The sequence below is a fragment of the Balaenoptera ricei genome, chromosome 20, assembly GCF_028023285.1.
Source record: "Balaenoptera ricei isolate mBalRic1 chromosome 20, mBalRic1.hap2, whole genome shotgun sequence".
NCBI lineage: Eukaryota > Metazoa > Chordata > Mammalia > Artiodactyla > Balaenopteridae > Balaenoptera > Balaenoptera ricei.
Genome location: NC_082658.1, coordinates 42386851 through 42408378, shown reverse-complemented (window position 1 = coordinate 42408378; position 21528 = coordinate 42386851). Strand labels below are relative to the sequence as shown.

The 21528-nt window shown below is 39.6% G+C and overlaps 1 protein-coding gene across 12 annotated transcripts in view; it reads left to right on the top strand.

Annotated features, from left to right (window-relative positions):
- The window catches only part of SYNRG (synergin gamma), a 92963-nt gene that overhangs the window by 40802 nt on the left and 30633 nt on the right, over positions 1-21528 (top strand). For all 12 annotated transcript variants that reach the window (XM_059908580.1, XM_059908576.1, XM_059908583.1 and 9 more), the window contains exons 13-15: positions 10956-11074; positions 11210-11272; positions 16635-17582. In XM_059908580.1, coding sequence (XP_059764563.1) covers positions 10956-11074; positions 11210-11272; positions 16635-17582 — 1130 coding nt within the window. The remainder of the gene's footprint in view (positions 1-10955; positions 11075-11209; positions 11273-16634; positions 17583-21528) is intronic.

Below are 21528 nucleotides of genomic sequence, written 5' to 3'. Positions count from 1 at the left end.
GGACACTTAGGTTGCTTCCATGTCCTGGCTATTGTAAATAGAGCTGCAGTGAACATTGTGGTACATGACTCTTGTTGAATTATGGTTTTCTCAGGGTATATGCCCGGTAGTGGGATTGCTGGGTCGTATGGTAGTTCTATTTTTAGTTTTTTAAGGAACCTCCATACTGTTCACCATAGTGGCTGTATCAATTTACATTCCCACCAACAGTGTATGAGGGTTCCCTTTTCTCCACACCCTCTCCAGCATTTATTGTTTGTAGATTTTTTGATGATGGCCATTCTGACCAATATGAGATGATGTCGCATTGTAGTTTTGATTTGCATTTCTCTAATGATTAATGATGTTGAGCATCCTTTCATGTGTTTGTTGGCAATCTGTGTATCTTCTTTGGAGAAATGTCTGTTTAGGTCTTCTGCCCATTTTTGGATTGGGTTGTTTGTTTTTTGATATTGAGCTGCTTGTAAATTTTGGAGATTAATCCTTTGTCAGTTGCTTCATTTGCAAATATTCTCTCCCATTCTAAGGGTTGTCTTTTGGTCTTGTTTATGGTTTCCTTTGCTGTGCAAAAGATTTTAAGTTTCATTAGGTCCCATTTGTTTATTTTTGTTTTTATTTCCATTTCTCTAGGAGCTGGGTCAAAAAGGATCTTGCTGTGATTTATGTCATAGAGTGTTCTGCCTATGTTTTCCTCTGAGTTTGATAGTGTCTGGCCTTACATTTAGGTCTTTAATCCATTTTGAGTTTATTTTTGTGTATGGTGTTAGGGACTGTTCTAATTTCATTTTTTTACATGTAGCTGTCCAGTTTTCCCAGCACCACTTATTGAAGAGGCTGTCTTTTCTCCATTGTATATTCTTGCCTCCTTTATCAAAGATAAGGTGACCATATGTGCGTGGGTTTATCTCTGGGCTTTCTATCCTGTTCCATTGATCTATAGTTCTGTTTTTGTGCCAGTACCATACTGTCTTGATTACTGTAGCTTTGTAGTATAGTCTGAAGTCCAGGAGCCTGATTCCTCCAGCTCCGTTTTTCTTTCTCAAGATTGCTTTGGCTCTTCGGGGTCTTTTGTGTTTCCATACAAATTGTGAAATATTTTGTTCTAGTTCTGTGAAAAATGCCAGTGGTAGTTTGATAGGGATTGCATTGAATCTGTAGATTGCTTTGGGTAGTAGAGTCATTTTCACAGTGTTGATTCTTCCAATCCGAGAACATGGTATATCTCTCCATCTATTTGTATCATCTTTAATGTCTTTCATCAGTGTCTTATAATTTTCTGCATACAGGTCTTTTGTCTCCTTAGGTAGGTTTATTCCTAGGTATTTTATTCTTTTTGTTTCAGTGGTAAATGGGAGTGTTTTCTTAATTTCACTTTCATATTTTTCATCATTAGTGTATAGGAATGCAAGAGATTTCTGTGCATTAATTTTGTCTCCTGCTACTTTACCAAATTCATTGATTAGCTCTAGTAGTTTTCTTCTAGCATCTTTAGTGTTCTCTATGTATAGTATCATGTCATCTGCAAACAGTGACAACTTTACTTCTTCTTTTCCGATTTGGATTCCTTTTATTTCTTTGTCTTCTCTGATTGCTGTGGCTAAAACTTCCAAAACTATGTTGAATAATAGTGGTGAGAGTGGGCAACCTTGTCTTGTTCCTGATCTTAGTGGAAATGCTTTCAGTTTTTCACCATTGAGGATGATGTTGGCTGTGGGTTTCTCATATATGGCCTTTGTTATGTTGAGGAAAGTTCCCTCTATGCCTACTTTCTGCAGGGCTTTTATCATAAATGGGTGTTGAATTTTGTTGAAAGCTTTCTCTGCATTGATTGAGATGATCATATGGTTTTTCTCCTTCAGTTTGTTAATATGGTGTATCACATTGATTGATTTGCGTATATTGAAGAATCCTTGCATTCCTGGGATAAACCCCACTTGATCATGGTGTATGATCCTTTTAATGTGCTTTTGGATTCTGTTTGCTAGTATTTTGTTGAGGATTTTTGCATCTATGTTCACCAGTGATATTGGCCTGTAGTTTTCTTTCTTTGTGACCTCTTTGTCTGGTTTTGGTATCAGGGTGATGGTGGCCTCGTAGAATGAGTTTGGGAGTGTTCCTCCCTCTCCTATATTTTGGAAGAGTTTGAGAAGGATAGGTGTTAGCTCTTGTCTAAGTGTTTGATAAAATTTGCCTGTGAAGCCATCTGGTCCTGAGCTTTTGTTTGTTGGAAGATTTTTAATCACAGTTTCAATTTCAGTGCTTGTGATTGGTCTGTTCATATTTTCTATTTCTTCTTGGTTCAGTCTCGGAAGGTTGTGCATTTCTAAGAATTTGTCCATTTCTTCCAGGTTGTGCATTTTATTGGCATATAGTTGCTTGTAGTAATCTCTCATGATCCTTTGTATTTCTACAGTGTCAGTTGTTACTTCTCCTTTTTCATTTCTAATTTTATTGATTTGAGTCTTCTCCCTTTTTTTCTTCATGAGTCTGGCTAATGGTTTATCAATTTTGTTTATCTTCTCAAAGAACCAGCTTTTAGTTTTATTGATCTTTGCTATAGTTTCCTTCATTTCTTTTTCATTTATTTCTGATCTGATCTTTATGATTTCTTTTCTTCTGCTAACTTTGGGGGTTTTTTGTTCTTCTTTCTCTAATTGCTTTAGCTGTAAGGTTAGGTTGTTTATTTGAGGTGCTTCTTGTTTCTTAAGGTAGGATTGTATTGCTATAAACTTCCCTCTTAGAAGTGCTTTTGCTGCATCCCATAGGTTTTGGGTCATCGTGTTTTCATTTTCATTTGTTTCTAGGTATTTTTTGATTTCCTCTCTGATTTCTTCAGTGATCTCTTGGTTATTAAGTAGTGTATTGTTTAGCCTCCATGTGTTTGTATTTTTTTACAGATTTTTTCCTGTAATTGATATCTAGTCTCATAGCGTTGTGGTCAGAAAAGATAATTGATACGATTTCAATTTTCTTAAATTTACCAAGGCTTGATTTGTGACCCAAGATATGGTCTATCCTAGAGAATGTTCCATGAGCACTTGAGAAGAAAGTGTATTCTGTTGTTTTTGGATGGAATGTCCTATAAATATCAATTAAGTCCATCTTGTTTAATGTATCATTTAAAGCTGTGTTTCCTTATTTATTTTCATTTTGGATGATCTGTCCATTGGTGAAAGTGGCATGTTAAAGTCCCCTACTATGGTTGTGTTACTGTCAATTTCCCCTTTTATGGCTGTTAGTACTTGCCTTACGTATTGAGGTGCTCCTGTGTTGGGTGCATAAATATTTACAATTGTTATATCTTCTTCTTGGATTGATCCCTTGATCATTATGTAGTGTCCTTCTTTGTCTCTTGTAATAGTCTTTGTTTTAAAGTCTATTTTGTCTGATATGAGAATTGCTACTCCAGCTTTCTTTTGATTTCCATTCGCATGGAGTATCTTTTTCCATCCCCTCACTTTGAGTCTGTATGTGTCCCTAGGTCTGAAGTGGATCTCTTGTAGACAGCATATATATGGGTCTTGTTTTTGTATCCATTCCGCCAGTCTGTGTCTTTTGGTTGGAGCATTTAATCCATTTACATTTAAGGTAATTATCGATATGTATGTTCCTATTACCATTTTCTTAATTGTTTTGGGTTTGTTATTGTAGGTCTTTTCCTTCTCTTGTGTTTCCTGCCTAGAGAAGTTCCTTTAGCATTTGTTGTAAAGCTGGTTTGGTGATGCTGAATTCTCTTAGCTTTTGCTTGTCTGTAAAGGTTTTAATTTCTCCTTCGAATCTGAATGAGATCCTTGCTGGGTAGAGTAATCTTGGTTGTAGGTTTTTCCCTTTCATCAATTTAAATATGTCCTGCCACTCCCTTCTGGCTTGGAGAGTTTCTGCTGAAAGATCAGCTGTTAACCTTATGGGGATTCCCTTGTATGTTATTTGTTGTTTTTCCCTTGCTGCTTTTAATATTTTTTCTTTGTATTTAATTTTTGATAGTTTAATATGTGTCTTGGCGTGTTTCTCCTTGGATTTATGCTGTATGGGACTCTCTGTGCTTCCTGGACTTGATTAACTATTTCCTTTCCCATGTTGGGGAAGTTTTCAGGTATAATCTCTTCAAATACTTTCTCGGTCCCTTTCTTTTTCTCTTCTTCTTCTGGGACCCCTCTAATTTGCATGTTGGTGCATTTAATATTGTCCCAGAGATCTCTGAGACTGTCCTCAATTCTTTTCATTCTTTTTTCTTTATTCTGCTCTGCAGTGGTTATTTCTACTATTTTATCTGCCAGGTCACTTATCCGTTCTTCTGCCTCAGTAATTCTGCTATTGATCCCATCTAGAGATTTTTTTTTTTTTTTTTAATGGTATTGTGGTATGTAGGAGAATGACTTTTTTTTAAAAAATTATTTATTTATTTTTGGCTGTGTTGGGTCTTCATTTCTGTGCAAGGGCTTTCTCCAGTTGTGGCGAGCGGGGGCCTCTTACTATCGCGGCCTCTCTTGTTGCAGAGCACAGGCTCCAGACACGCAGGCTCAGTAGTTGTGGCTCACGGGCCTAGTTGCTGCGCGGCATGTGGGATCTTCCCAGACCAGGGCTCAAACCCGTGTCCCTTGCATTGGCAGGCAGATTCTCAACCACTGCGCCATCAGGGAAGCCCTAGAGTATTTTTAATTTCATTTATTGTGTTGTTCATGATTGTTTGTTTGCTCTTTAGTTCTTCTAGGTCCTTGTTAAATGTTTCTTGTATTTTCTCCATTCTATTTCCAAGATTTTGGATCATCTTTACTATCATTCTGAATTCTTTTTCAGGTAGACTGCCTATTTCCTCTTCATTTCTTAGGTCTGGTGGGTTTTTACCTTGCTCCTTCATCTGCTGCGTGTTTCTTTGTCTTCTCATTTTGCTTAACTTACTGTGTTTGGGGTCTCCTTTTCGCAGGCTGCAGGTTCATAGTTCGCATTGTTTTTGGTGTCTGCCCCCCAGTGGCTAAGGTTGTTTCAGTGGGTTGTGTAGGCTTCCTGGTGGAGGGGACTAGTGCCTGTGTTCTGGTGGATGAGGCTGGATCTTGTCTTTCTGGTGGGCAGGTCCACGTCTGGTGGTGTGTTTTGGGGTATCTGTGACCTTATTATGATTTTAGGCAGCCTCTCTGCCAATGGATGGGGTTGTGTTCCTGTCTTGCTAGTTGTTTGGCATAGGGTGTCCAGCACTGTAGCTTGCTGGTTGTTGAGTGGAGCTGGGTCTTGGCGTTGAGATGGAAATCTCTGGGAGATTTTCGCCGTTTGATATTATGTGGAGCTGGGAGGTCTCTTGTGGACCAATGTCCTGAACTTGGCTCTCCCACCTCAGAGGCACAGCCCTGACACCTGGCTGGAGCACCAAGAGCCTGTCATCCACATGGCTCAGAATAAAAGGGAGAAAAAAAGAAAGAAAGAAAAAGATAAAATAAAGTTATTAAAATAAAAAAAAATTATTATTAAAAAAATTTTTTTAAGTAATTAAGAGAGAAAGAACAACCAAACCAAAAAACAAATCCACCAGTGATAACAAGCACTGGAAACTATACTAAAAAAAAAAACAAAAAAACCGGACAGACAGAACCCTAGGACAAATGGTAAAAGCAAAGCTATACAGACAAAATCACACACAGAAGCATACGCATACACACTGACAAAAAGAGAAAAAGGGAAAAAAATATATATATCGTTGCTCCCAAAGTCCACCTCCGCAATTTGGGATGATTCCTTGTCTATTCAGGTATTCCACAGATGCAGGGTACATCAAGTTGATTGTGGAGATTTAATCCGCTGCTCCTGAGGCTGCTGGGAGATATTTCCCTTTCTCTTCTTTGTTCGCACAGCTCCTGGGGTTCAGCTTTGGATTTGGCCCTGCCTCTGCATGTAGGTCACCTGAGGGCGTCTGTTCTTCGCTCAGACAGGACGGGTTTAAAGGAGCAGCTGATTCGGGGGCTCTGGCTCACTCAGGCCGGGGGGAGGGAGGGGTACGGAATGCAGGGTGAGCCTGTGGCGGCAGAGGCCAGCGTGATGTTGCACCAGCCTGAGGCGCACTGTGTGTTCTCCTGGAGAAGTTGTCCCTGGATCACGGGACCCTGGCAGTGGTGGGCTGCACAGGCTCCCAGGAGGGGAGGTGTGGAGAGTGACCTGTGCTCGCACACAGGCTTCTTGGTGGCGGCAGCAGCAGCCTTAGCATCTCATGCCCATCTCTGGGGTCCGCACTGATAGCCGCGGCTCGCGCCCGTCTCTGGAGCTCATTTAGGTGGTGCTCTGAATCCCCTCTCCTTGCACACCCCAAATCAGTGGTCTCTTGCCTCTTCGGCAGTTCCAGACCTTTTCCCGGACTCCCTCCCGGCTAGCTGTGGCGCACTAGCCCCCTTCAGGCTGTGTTCACGCCGCCAACCCCAGTCCTCTCCCTGCGATCCATCCGAAGCCAGAGCCTCAGCTCCCAGCCCCTGCCCGCCCCAGCGGGTGAGCAGGCAAGCCTCTCAGGCTGGTGAGTGCTGGTCGGCACCGATCCTCTGTGCGGGAATCTCTCCACTTTGCCCTCCGCACCCCTGTGGCTGCGCTCTCCTCCGTGGCTCTGAAGCTTCCCCCCTCCGCCACCCCCCTTCTCCACCAGTGAAGGGGCTTCCTAGTGTGTGGAAACCTTTCCTCCTTCACAGCTCCCTCCCACTGGTGCAGGTCCTGTCTGTATTCTTTTGTCTCTGTTTTTTCTTCTTTCTTTTGCCCTACCCAGGTACGTGGGGAGTTTCTTGCCTTTTGGGAGGTCTGAGGTCTTCTGCCAGCGTTCAGTAGGTGTTCTGTAGGGGTTGTTCCACGTGTAGATGTATTTCTGATGTATTTGTGGGGTGTGGGGAGGAAGGTGATCTCCACATCTTACTCTTCCGCCATCTTGAAGCTCCTGTCTCCATCATTTTTTAAAAGTACTTAGTAGATACTTCTTCCACCGAGTAGAGCACATGAGGCTTTGAGTAGGCAATGTGAATGTCTTTGGTTGTTTTTGGAACTTGTTTTTGTCAGGGTACATATTCCATTTCTCTTATGTTCCTATTTGTGCAGTTTCATTCATCTTTTCTATTTTAACCAATTGATTATTTCTTAGTCAACACTTCCTGCAGACACTGTAAGAAAAACTAAGGGATAGGCATTATAGAGAATTAGAAATTAGGGAAAGAATTATTCTCCTGATTTTAAGAATACATCAGACACTTGTAAATGACACATAGAAGAAACATACGTGGGGTGTGACTGTAAAGTACTGGGAGTTCCAAGCCCGCTATACTAGCACACACACGTATTAACCTGATAGACACATAACACTTCTTTCTCAGGTCTCTTCCTCTGCACAAATTGATATGTTCTACTGCTATCTAGAACATATCTGAATGACCCAAGACATCTCAAATTACCTCCATAAAATGATTCATTCTTTTCCTGCTCAAAGCTAAATAAAAATTTGTTAGATCACCATATCCAGTCACCTAATCAGAAACATGCTGTTTTTGTCTCCCTTCTCTCTCCTTTACCGCCATTAACTCTTGTCAGCTCTGCTTGGCGTGGGAAAAGGCCGTGTGTGATCTGGCTCCTGCCAGCACTCTTGACTGTTGCCATTTCTCCACAGCTTACCTCCAGCCACACGTAAACCACCAAACTGACCATGCTCTTTCAAGCTTCTGGCCTTTCTGTTTTCTTCAATCTGAAATTCTCTCTATAGTTAATTCTAGTTCCATGTCGAAAATCGGTTCATTATAGGAAGTATTTACTAACTCCACTCCATCAGTCCCCACCTCTAAGATGAGTTAAGGGCTTCTCCTTCTCTACTGCCATGGTAGCCTGTGAATATCTGTGTCGTAATTGCCATTACTGGTTTACCTGACTGTTCCCCTCACTAGGCTGTAAGTACCTGAAGACAGTATTTCATGTCTCGGTATGTAATACTTAGCCTGTGATATGTAATTAATAAAGGTTTGTTGGATGAATATATTGTAGTATGAAAGTTACAAACCGAATTTAACAAATTGATGGTTCATTCCTCAGGGAGAAAACTTTCAGCAGATGAAATTAAAATTTGGGCATAGAAAGTTTTAAGATGGTGGCCAGACCTGAGATATATGGGGTATTAGCAATTTTGTGTGGCATTATCTCCACACAGTAGTTTACTTTCATATACAGCCATACTTTGCAGATTTTTCTTCTTCAGTTCTGGCTTGACTACATCTGTGCTTTCCTTGCATGAAAACATTTCATTCATGTCTAAGAATCCATACTCATTGTTTCTTTATTCATTCAGAAACATTTACATAGCATCTCCTGTGTGCCAGACATTGGGGTAGGCACTAGAAATACAGAAGCAAAAAGCACAGTTTCTGCTCTAAAGATAGTTAGTTTTATCTGGATATTTATATTATCTAATAAAACTCTCTTAGAATTGCTCCTTCAGTGGTGTGTTTGTGTGTTCATGTATGAATTCCCTAGTTTATGATGATCTGTATTCCATATTGTGAGTTATTTTAAAAGGGTATTTGTTAAATCATGATATAAATAGGTAAGACCACTTTGAGCAGTATTTTTAAGCAAAAATGGACATTATTTGTTCGAGAAGATGAAAAGGCAGGTAAGGTGTTAAAATAGGCTGGAGCGGAGAGTATTGTTAGTCTGAAAAAATGACACTAGTTAAGGGCAGGCACCAGTTATGGGATGCCTTATGATTTGTGACATAATCTGTAAAGCATTTTAGAAATAAGTGGCATGGTGAAAGTGATTTTTGCTACTAGGTATGGGATAAATGCAGCTTCCATGGTAATCCTGTTGTGAGGTTATGAGAGTTACCCTGGGTTTAGAGTTACAGATACCAAAAAGTATGTATCTGAGAAATTGGTTGGACTCGGTGTTGAACTGAATGTCAAAGTCAAAAGAGGAATAGCACTTGAGCTGGCATGAAAGGGCATCTGGAAGGGAGCAACATCATTCATTTATCCATTCGGAAAATACCTCCCGTGTGCTGGGCACTGGGGAGCCTCGTATGATAAACAAAGCGGTCATGGGGTGCTGGCGATAGAATAGTTCAAAAAGGATTAAGGCGTAGGAGTTTTGAGTTGGTTTATTTTCTTTGCTTTTTAAATGGGTGTATTTAGCAGGTTGAGCAACTAAGTCAAGTCACCTACCACAGCCACGTGAAGTAACTGTAAAACACAAATGATACACTAGAGAAAAAGCAAAGCACTTTTTTGTGGCCAAATTCTCTAAAGTCTCATCTTTCAATAGAATGCAGGTTCTTAAATTTTAAAACAGTATGCCTCTCTCACTGAGTACCTTTCGTTAGTATTAAACAGTAGAAATAACCATTTGCATGTTTGGAACAGATAACTACTTTATATAACTGGCATAAAAACTTTCATGGTGATTACGGTTTTTTTTTAATTTAATAAAAACTTTAAGGAAAGAACTGGAATGAATTCTTCCTTTGTAATATGCATAAAATTATAGTCTGAGTCATAGCGTTTTTTGAATGGAATTTTATTTTGTTGACTTCACTCAGCAGTACTAACATTACTCTGAAGATCCTCTGGTTTTTTCCTAATTCTGAAAATAATTTTTAAATTAATAACATTCAAATAAATGTCATGTTTAGTAGAAGATTTTACCATGGACTTTAAAGGGCTATAGCTAACGTTGGCGATCATGAAAAAACAAATAGATCATTCAACTTTGTGGTTTTTTCCTAAGACATTAATTACCTTTATTCCTATATAACATTCTGTTCAGTGTGTTATAGTTTAATTACTTATGGAACTTTTAGAAATCCACCTATACTGTATAAACAGTGACCTATTTGTCCAGATCAAATATGTAGCAGCTGTTTGGTATTGGTGTGAAATTATAACATTTGATAGCACTAAGTCCTCCAGGCACTGCAGATGCCCATTAGCATGCATGTGCAAGAGCAGGGTTTTTACCTTGCTTGTAGGCCACTGATAAGAAGATTTAAATGACTGTAGAAAATTTTTGCTCCAGGGCAAAGAACTCAATGGAAATCCATTTATATAACTTGTGTGTATGGTATTGAATGACACAAACTAGTAGTGGAATGTAGTCATTCATATGTAAAGGTGGTTCTTCCAGGGAGCTGCCTGGGTCTGATAAGGGAAAAAAAAAAAAAGGCAGTGCTTTTATAGTCTGTGTTTAAGCCGCCCAAGAATTACCCACACAGATACTACTCATTACACTATTTTTCCATCCAGCAGGGAAATGTGACCACAGGCAAAAGTATCTTTATCTAATTTTGAAGTGATTGTTGTTCTGCTGCAAAGATAGCTTCTGGAACTGCTGATGTGATCCTTGTAAAAATGCGAATTATATTAACTCTACTCCTGCTTATCAGATGTGGGAACTTCTGCCAGTAAGCAATGCAGTGTGATCAAAAGAAGGACAATTTACATCTTGGCTTGAACAGCATTTCATAAATAGATTTTTATCTTAACTATTCCACCTCTGCATTCTGAACCCATTTTAGAGAATAATTTATATTAAGGTTAACATAATTTACTTTAAAATATTGGGTATACGTACTTGGAGCAGTTCACTTTCACAGTTTTATGGACCTAAATTTAAAATTACAGGACGTCATCATTCTGTAATAATCTATTTCTAATGCCATTCCAGTGGTTCTTATGGCTTAAAGATGATTAGATGGTCAGCATGGATCTGACTCCTCTTCACATAATCAAGAAAAGAATTATTGCTTGAGTGTTGTTTCAATATATTTTTCTTCAAGGAAAAGGATGTTGTTTTTTTTGTCATTTGTGGTGTACATATATAGTTTCTAACTTTTAAAGCATGGAGCCATGAGTTTTAACTAGGTATCTGTGCGCCATTTTAATTCTAAGTTCTTCCTTGATGACAAAGTAAGGAGACAATGTTCTAGTCATTAAGAAGTATTTCTTTTTCCCTTTTAGTGCCCCTTCTTTGTTGATGCCACTTCCTGGAACTAAAGGATCAGCTTCAGTGGATAAATATGCTGTGTTTAAAGGAATTGCAGCTGACAAGTCCTCTGAAAATACTGTTCCATTTGGAGGTAAAAACAGTTCATAAATTCATGAACCTATGAATGTAAATTTTTGTCTTTAGTGGTGACCTTTTATGGTGAATGTCCTTGAGCTGTGATCTTAAGGTTCCTAACCTTAATTGGGCTTCTGTCTTTTCATCATAGAGCCTGGTGATAAATATAGTGCTTTCAGAGAACTTGAACAGACAGCAGAGAGTAAATCTTTAGGTAAGTTTTTGTTTCCTTAAATGGATAAATTATTTCAATTTTTAATTTTATTTATTTATTTATGGCTTTGTCAGATCTTCGTTTCTGTGCGAGGGCTTTCTCTAGTTGTGGCAAGCAGGGGCCACTCTTCATCGCGGTGCGCGGGCCTCTCACTATCGCGGCCTCTCTTGTTGCGGAGCACAGGCTCCAGACGCGCAGGCTCAGTAATTGTGGCTCACGGGCCCATTTGCTCCGCGGCATGTGGGATCTTCCCGGATCAGGGCTCGAACCCGTGTCCCCTGCATTAGCAGGCAGATTCTCAACCACTGCGCCACCAGGGAAGCCCCCCTCAATTTTTAATAAGAGATTTTTATGGTTCTTTCAGTAGCATCCCAAACATTCTTTTATTTTACTGTGTGTGGTTGTTTTTGTTTCGTTTTGTAGCTCTGGAAATTACAAGAAAGAAAAATGTGGTTCAGTTATTAGATAATAAAATAACAGATAATTTAGAAAAATTATTTTCTAAAATTTAGGGCAAACCCCACATCAATGCAATTTCCTTTGAAGATAGTGCATTCCCTTTCACTGGAAGCCTTCAAGCCAGGTTAGACTCCTGTGACCACTTTCGGTTATTTTAACGCTCAAAACAAGACTTGAGCTGTTGGCAGTGCAGCAATCTGTGGACTGCGCGCAAGGCAGCAACCAGTCTTCTACGTCTCAAGATTTTCAAAATTGGCTGTAATTTAATGAGAAGAAGTGAGAGGGCTTTGTGTGCCTGTGTGGTTCCTATCTCTGATAGAAGGGCTTAAATAGAGTAGAAAGGAATGTAGAATGATAATTTGAGAGCCATATATGTAAAGTCATATTTGTGGCTAAATCCTACTAGAAACCTGATGTGTAGGATTTAGATAATCCATAGGTCAAATGATGTCCTTCAAAGCTTAACCGCGCATGCTGTGAAATTTGTATCCTCTACTGAGGAGTTCTTCCTGGGAACAGTACCACACTCTACCTCTCTGTATTGGACAATCAAATTTGGAACATCTTTCCACAGTCATTTGTTCTAACCCTTTTCTCCGAGCAATGGGGAGGGCGTGGGGAGGTGGGGGGAAATTACAGGAAAGGTAAGGTGTATGTGTGAAAGTTAAAGTAGAAAGTGTACTGCTTAAATATCTCTAGAAATATTCAATCTTTTACAGCTCTTAGGTTCTAGAAATGTTTCCTTGTGTTTCATTCAAGCCTTTAGGATGTAATAACTTTCTTCCTCAGTGCCTGTATTAGGTACTAGGAGTACAAAAATAAACCCCAGAGGAACTTCTGGTTTGTTAATTTGGCATTTACTCCTAGCAATGCTTTTATCAACTCTTGGGCCAAGGCAAGTTTGGAGTAAAGAGCATGGTTTAATATCAGGGTTCTTTATATACTCTGGTATTAGTGATCGTATGATATGTATGTTATTCCTGGGAAACACCATGATGCCACCAAAATGTAAGCAGCACATCTTAGCCCTGCTTTTGCAGTACTTTACGAACAGAATCCCAGATGGTTGTTGCCATTGTGTGTGCTTGCTTTCATTCCTGTCTTACCTTTACGGCTTTCCAGGGAGAGATGCCAACTTTGTTCATTTTAGGAGAATATATTTTTTTCTACTCTCATTGAAAATACAGGTCTTCCCTGGTGGCACAGTGGTTAAGAATCCGCCTGCCAATGCAGGGGACACGGGTTCGAGCCCTGGTCTGGGAAGATCCCACATGCCGCAGAGCAACTAAGCCCATGCACCACAACTACTGAGCCTGTGAGCCACAACTACTGAGGCTGCATGCCACAACTACAGAAGCCCACATGCCTAGAGCCCATGCTCCACAACAAGAGAAGCCACCGCAGTGAGAAGCCCGCACACCACTACGAAGAGTAGCCCCCGCTCGCCGCAACTAGAGAAAGCCCACGCAGCAACGAAGACCCAACGCAGCCAAAAATAAATAAATTAATTAATTAATTAATTTTAAAACTTAAAAAAAAAAAAAATGGACTGAAAAGCTACCCATGAAGTCATAGGCTTAATGTACCTCCTGATAAGCAAGCTTCCAGTGTCTGCAACTAATTTATTTGCCCAAAAAGCCCCTGTGTTTTTGAACATGTAAACCCACCCATTTTTATTTCTTTTTAACCCTTTCACCCAGCTTACATTTCTAATGGAAACGTTTACAATTCATCAGTAAGTTTAGTTTGCTGTGGTGATTTCCTTTACAAAATAACCAAGCAAAACTTGTCAGTTTCACAGACATTTTAAAGCAGCACATCAAAAATTTAGGCTGTGACAAAATTGGCTGCTTATTACCTTTTTATTTACACAAATAATACAAATATTATCAGTGATGTACTTGCCTAAAATTCTAGGGCGATTTTTAAAGTTTTACATCTGTTTCTCCTGTCAATTTGTGAAATTGACTTTAGTTTTATTAGTGGTATGTATAAAAACATAAAATACAGAAATTCTGAATGCTGTTCTTCTCTTTCTAAAATTTCCCTAATATTAAATAGATTTCTCTGCGTTGATAAATTATGCTGGTGAATTTGTTAAGTAGCTCAAATTAGGGGGAAAATAAGCTTCCATTACTTTCCATGCTTTTTTCTTTCTTTTTTTTTTTGTAGATTTATTTTTAATTTTATTTATTTTTGGCTGTGTTGGGTCTTCATTGCTTCAGGCGGGCTTTATCTAGTTCCGGCGAGCGGGAGCTACTCGTTGCCGTGCACTGACTTCTCATTGTGGTGGCTTCTCTTGTTGCAGAGCATGGGCTCTAGGCATGCAGGCTTCAGTAGTTGTGGCACGCAGGCTCAGTAGTTGTGGTTCGCGAGCTCTAGAGCGCAGGCTCAGTAGTTGTGGCTCACGGGCCCAGTTGCTCTGCGGCATCTTCCCAGACCAGGGCTCAAACCTGTGTCCCCTGCACTGACAGGCAGATTCTTAACCACTGTGCCACCAAGGAAGCCCCCATGCTTTTGTCTTATGATGTATCAAAGTATATATCATGTTATAAGCACAATATATTTAAAGCCTGTATTAATTTAGTGACAATTTGCAGAATTATATTTTGGTTTTACACACATTTTTATAGTTCATATGCTTCTGTATCTCATTTTTAGGGAAAAATAGAATTTTTAAAAATGGATGAAGAAATTAAAGCTTGTGTTTTAATTTATAACTCTCCAGAAATGGCATTCATATTTTTAAATAATAAGTGATGTTAGTATAGCTATATTTATTTATTTTTTATTTTTTATTTTTTTATTTATTTATTTTGGCTGCATTGGGTCTTCGTTGCTGCACACAGGCTTTCTCTAGTTGCGGCGAGTGGGGGCTACTCTTCGTTGCGCTGCATGGGCTTCTCATTGCGGTGGCTTCTCTTGTGGCAGAGCACGGGCTGTAGGTGTGCCGGCTCAGTAGTTGTGGCTCGCGGGCTCTAGAGCTCAGGCTCAGTAGTTGTGGCACATGGGCTTAGCTGCTCCGTGGCATGTGGGATCCTCCCAGACCAGGGCTCGAACCCGTGTCCCCTGCATTGGCAGGCGGATTCTTAATCACTGAGCCACCAGGGAAGTCCCAGTATAGCTATATTTATGTTTGGTTTATCTCTGGTTTTCATTATCTGGTATAACCTAGTGGATTTTATGGAAGACCTTCAGGCACTATTCGAAAACTGAGATCATCTGTGTCCTAACCTCATGCCTATGAGTGATAACATTATTGTGATAATAAAGAATAGAAACCCTATTAAGAACCATGGGCCCAGATTTTTATCAGTATCTTAACTGCGTCTATTTAATTATTTATGAGAAATACCTTAGTACCTATTTTCTCTAACTAAAAAAATAATTTAAAAAATGCTGCCAGTAACCCCATCCTCAGAGTAGCACAATATAAACTAAAGTTTAAATCCGACCCTCAAAAATTTTTTTTAAATTTACTATTTATTTATTTTTGGCTGTGTTGGGTCTTCATTGCTGTGCGTGGGTTTTCTCTAGTTGCGGCGAGCAGGGGCTACTCTTTGTTGCGGTGCGTGGGCTTCTCATTGCGGTGGCTTCTGTTGTTGCAGAGCACGGGCTCTAGGTGTGCGGGCTTCAGTAGTTGTGGCGCACGGGCTTAGTTGCTCCACGGCATGTGGGATCTTCCTGGACCAGGGCTCGAACCTGTGTCCCTGCATTAGCAGGCGGATTCTTAACCACTGCAACACCGGGGAAGTCCCCTCAAAATTTTTAATAATGGAATTGGTATTCAAATCCCTTTGAATTGTAATAAATAAGAATAAGTGCTGATTGGTACAGTGAGATTGCTGATTTCAAGAAGAGCCCAACTACTCATGGATTTTTTTTGTAAGATTCAGTTTATTTGTTGGAAAGTGTGGAGGGAACTACTTTATAATGTGCCCTTAGCAAGAATGCGTTGCAAATAAGCAGATGCCTTTTCAGAATTTTTCATCAAATCCCTTCAAGTTAATGCCTCAATATACTTGAGCAAAACCACATAGTATCTAACCATAAGCTTAAGTGCCTAGTTGAGCAGAGTCTTGTACATCCTAAGTATTAGATGCAGCATTTTTCATAATACTTCATTGGTACCTGTGATATTTTTTTTCTGATTGATCACCATGTAACACATTTTATCTTTAAAGGGCCACTATGTATTTTAATATGCCTCTCTTCAGGAACCTCCAGCGCCTATTTCCTTTTTTTTTTTTTTTAATTTATTTATTTTTGGCTGCGTTGGGTCTTCGTTGCTGAGCACAGGCTTTCCCTAGTTGCGGCGAGCGGGGGCTACTCTTCGTTGCGGTGCAAGTGCTTCTCATTGTGGTGGCTTCTCTTGTTGCAGAGCACAGGCTGTAGGTGCACGGGCTTCAGTAGTTGTGGCATGCAGGCTCAGTAGTTGTGGCAAACGGGCTTAGTTGCTCCCCAGCATGTGGGATCTTCCCGGACCAGGGCTCGAACCCGTGTCCCCTGCACTGGCAGGCGGATTCTCAACCACTGTCCGGCGCCTATTTCTTATTCTCTTGTATGCTTGGCTGGCTAGAAAGAGTGAGAAAACATCCTTAGAGCAATGCTTTTGGACAACTGAAGGCTCTGGCACAGACATATCATGTCACATATCATATCACACTGAAATGAACAAATGAAAATTGTGTGATACATGTGCTCAGTTTGATTTTTATTTATTTCCCTATCACTAGCCTTCAGTGTGGAAACAAAAGGGATATTTGGTAGGGATATTATTAAACTATGGTTAAATAACATGAAGCCAGTGAGGGAAAAGTCTGTAATATGCTTGTACTTTAATATGGATCATGGGATTTTCAGCTCAGCATTCTTTTGTATTTGGTTGTGTTTTTTGTTTCAGGAGAAAACTTTGCAGAATTCAGATCTGCGGGAAATGATGATGGTTTCACCGATTTTAAAACCGCCGATAGTATCTCACCACTAGAGCCACCAGCAAAAGACAAACCTTTTCCGGCAGGCTTCCCCTCAGGAGCTATCCAACAGAAACCACAAACACAAGTGAAAAATCCTCTGAACTTAGCAGACCTAGATATGTTTTCCTCAGTTACTTGCAGCAGCGAGAAACCATTGTCCTTTTCAGCTGCATTTAGTGCATCAAAATCTGTTTCCTCACGACCCCAGCTAGCGGGATCTGCGGCACCCATGACGACATTGGCGTCAACTAAAACTTCTAGTTTGGCTGATGATTTTGGAGAATTCAACCTTTTTGGGGAATATTCTAGTCCAGCATCTGTTGGGGAGCAGGATGACTTTGCAGATTTTATGGCTTTCAGTAATAGTTCTATTTCATCTGAGCAAAAGGCAGATGACAAATATGAGGCCCTTAAAGAGGAAAGTAGTCCTGTTCCTCTAAGCAGCAGCGCGAGCAGCACAGTGAAGAACGGACAGAGCTCTGCCGCTGCGTCTACCAAGTACGATGTCTTCAGACAACTCTCTCTGGAAGGATCGGGACTAGGTGTTGAAGAGCTGAAAGATAACACTCCCTCGGGAAAGAGTGATGATGATTTTGCTGACTTCCACTCCAGTAAATTTTCTTCCATGAACTCGGACAGATCCCTGGGAGAGAAAGCAGCGGCTTTCAGACACACCAAAGAAGACTCTGCTTCGGTGAAGTCCTTGGATCTCCCTTCCATTGGTGGCAGCAGTGTTGGCAAGGAGGACTCTGAAGACGCACTCTCTGTTCAGTTTGACATGAAACTGGCTGATGTGGGAGGAGATCTTAAGCATGGCATGTCTGATAGCTCTTTGGATTTACCCACAGTTAGTGGCCAGCATCCTCCTGCTGCAGGTGAGGAATTGGTGAGATTGCTCTGGTGATGGTGATGTAGATTTCAAAGATGGTTCTGTGGGTGTTGATTTACAGAAGAGGAAGGCTCTGGCTCTTAACCCTTATGAATGTCTAATAATTAACCTCTTCATTGCCAGTCCCCTTAAAGCAGTGTTGAATTGGATTCTATGGTTGCTTGGATATGTGGATACCATGAATACAATGAAACTTAGATTGGATAACTAAAATATTTTTGCGTTTGAAATCTAACACCAACTTGGTGTCTGAGGCACATCAAAATCCACTGCTGAATGAGCCACACATTGCCAGAAATTTTATAAGACTTTTGCAGTGTCAGTAACGTTCCTCCATTTCTGTGAGTGAAGTCAATGTTTCCTTCTCCTTTTTTCTTCTCTTGGGTATATTTGGCAGCTGCCAATAGAGTATTCTGTTTGGTTTATAGAAACCGACTCTTGTTGGGCCAAGGAAGTAAAAATGTCTAGCCAGTTGTACTGCAGTTTTGCCACATCCCTACAAGAGAAGAAGAGGGCAAGAGCTTGTATCTGGATGCCCTGTGTGCCAGGGTCTGGCAAGGAGGAGGGCAGGAGTTGTTAGTGGAATTGAGGTACGGTTTTCAGTGTTAACGCTATTACTGGAAGTAGTAAATTGTAACACAACTGTAGACGGTAGATAGGGTAACTACTAACTTTCTCGTAAAATGTTTGAAAACATCTTAGAAGAGAGCCCTCTTTAAATTCCATATGGATTTACGTGTAGTAGTTGATTCTCTAGTCCAACTTCCTGTCAGAAAAACTAGATTCCCAAGTGTCCTAGTTTTTATTTTGTTTTGTTCTTTGATATGTATATAGAAAGATAAACCTATTTTGTGGCCTTTAATAATGAGAAATATCTCAGCATTACTGTATTATTCCAGAAAATGCATTATGCGTACGAAGGGTTCATTGTCGTTTAACTAGAGAGAGACACATAAGACACTCCCAAGTTTACAGATTCAGGAAGAAATAGTAAAGTATGGCGGCTTTTGCATATATCAATTTGGTAAGTCAGAAAACAAAATTGCATTCGTCCTTTGGCTATTGAGATGTTAGAGGTCTTCTTAAACAGGGTGCTGAATTGGGAGCAAGGTATCGCAGGAGTGACGTGTTCCACGGGCTACTTGCCAAGTACAGTGGGCTGTCTGCAGGGCTCCTTGTGCCCCTGACTGTCTACTTCTTTTTTTAATGTACCCTTCTTCAAATGTTTTCCTTTTTTTTTTTTTTTTTTTGCCGCTGTTTGTTTGCTAGAGTGATTTTGTTTCTTTTTTGTATGAGCTGCTTGAGCTACAGCAGTTGGTTGCAAAGTGCTCCATTTTCTGAACAATAATATTGGCTTTTTATTTTTAAAATCTCATAACATGTATACTAGCCTTTTGGACTCTGAAGTTATTAATTAGAAGCTATTTTTCTGAAAGTGAATCTATATTCTTTCACAGTGCCAAACTAGATTTCTTTGTGAGACAAGTCTAATCTGCCTTTGGGAGGGTATCTTTTCTTTTTTTTTTTTTTTTCCATTTGGGGAGGGGAGATTGGTTTCGTGACTGAGCTTGTTCTCATTGACCTGTTAAAATAATCTGTGCTCATGTCCTTTTATGTATGTTTGGAACATTCCCAGCTTGGAACCTGTAATGTTCAAGCCAAGTTTCTTCAGTTTGAGGATATTCTTAAAAGAGGATTGTTCCCTCCTTTTGATCTGTAAACCTCCTGTCCGAAAGGAGCAGTATCCCTTTAGAGTGGTTGTTAAAAGGGGTTGATGTCTGACCAATGAGCTATATCGTTCTTGAGCAAAACTGCTGCGTGAATGTATTGGAGAGGGTAAATGGCAGGGACTTCTCCAGTGCAACTTGGTTTTTCTTTATCCTCATGTTGACGCACAGTATCTCTTGCTCTCTTAGTTTGAGGGTTAAAGGTACTTTTTGTTGGAGAAGTAAGAAGTGGGCTGATGAAGAGAGAATAAAACGTAGTAGATTATCATCTCTGGACCTTAATCCTGTTTAGAAACCCTAACTTGACTCTGAAGGGGATACTGTCTCTTTTAACTCTTGCTATAATTCTTTGTATGGAAGGTAGATAATACTAATAACATTGCCTGATTTTTCTGCGTATTATTACATTTAACCCTTTGAGCCCTTGCTGCATATAATTTCAACTAGGCTGCTTTTGTCCCCCCTCTAAATTGAACCTCTCAGCACTAAAGCATCTTGATGTGCAGTCATTAAGATCATCTGGTTTCGTTGGCAGCAAGAGCTGACTGACCCTCATTTGTGACACTCTCAAAGGGTTAGCAAGGCTTTTGTAGCTACCTACCTACCTACCTACCTACCTGTAAAGTAGCTCTTCTTTGACATTGAAAATCTTTGTATTTTAATCAGCGCTTTATTATTATTTTTTTGGCTGCTTTTCTGATGTCTTTTTTTTCAATTTAGACATTTTCTGTGTGAATGTGCCTTTTCAAACTTGCTTTGGTATATTCCTCTGCAAATACCGATCTGCATGCTTATTCTGATGACTTTTTTTCCAGCTCTTCTGTACCACTCTCTTTTGTGATCTGTAAGTCTTAACATTAATAAATAATTCTTTCACACATTTTGAAAGTGTGGGGATGTGTGTAATTTGTACTTTTCCAGGGTTAGACCAAAGAAATACCTGGTCAGTATCAAGTTTAAACCCTCCTGTGGTTAGAGGGCTTTTTCCCTTTTGTTTATTTTGTTTCTTCAAATACCTTTCTCCTAAGAAAGTATTGGTACATTTTAGCCTTTTCCCCTTACAATTCCACTGTTATAAATTTTTAACATGGCACTGGATTAAAATATAAGTTAAAACATTTTAAAAGATAAGTGTAAACCTTACATTACTTTATGTAATAGAGAGAAATTTTATTCCTTACTTCTAGTGAAGATTTTATTACTTAGTAAACATCACAGAGCCTGTCTCCACTAGGACTTATACTGTGAAGAGAAGGGGAAGACCTAAGAGCTTAGTGTTGGGGAAAGGGCCATGTCTATTAATAACTAGGTATATATAAATTTAATTTAAAATAAATTATCGAATGGTATTGAGATGAACTTCTGAGCAGAGTAAATGTAAACTGAATTTAGATTGATAATCTCTGTAATGAAAAGTGTTCATTGTTAATACCAGGGAGTCTCCAGGACTGAATCTGATTTGCATTTGAAGTCGGGCACTTCATCCACTAATTGTAGAGCATGTTATCTTTCCAACTTGTTATCTTTCCAACTTCAGAATGTAGTACGAAGCCACCCTTGGTCTTTTTTAACTTAGTCCGTAAAGCAAGTTCTTAACTCTTTTCATTTTTAAGAAAACAATTTTTAGAAAGACCCACAAAAGTTAGCTGCAAGAGTAGGCCAAATTTGGACATTTCTTTCCATTTTAGAGTATAATAATAATGAAAAACCTTGGGAAAAGGGAGTTGTTTCCATGGTTTAAATTTTTTTCCTTATATTTTGATGCTTTGGTTCTTTGTTCTTTTTAAAAGTTTGAGTCAGAAAGGAAATTAAACCATTGAAGGTGAGGATTTTGAATAGGATTCCTGAGAGATTACTTACAGTATCTGAACTATGCCATTTGAGAAAAAGAAAAGTTGCATATTGGGATTTAGATTAACACTAAGAAAAGCTGGGTCTGCCATTCAAAATACCGTGTTTTCCAGAGCATATTGCTTTAGAAAGTGAATAATACTTGGTTTGCGAAACCTTGTATAATCATACTATGTTTTAATTATGATGTGTATTAACTAATTTGGAAGAAAGAGATTTTGGTGTAGCCTCCATCTAGTGATAATATCAGTTGCCCTTTTAGAATGTTCTGGTGCCAGTCTCGTGGTGGCTTTGGCTAAGGAATTCCTCTGTCAGTGGAATTGTTTAGTGCTATATTGGTAAATCTGGGACTGC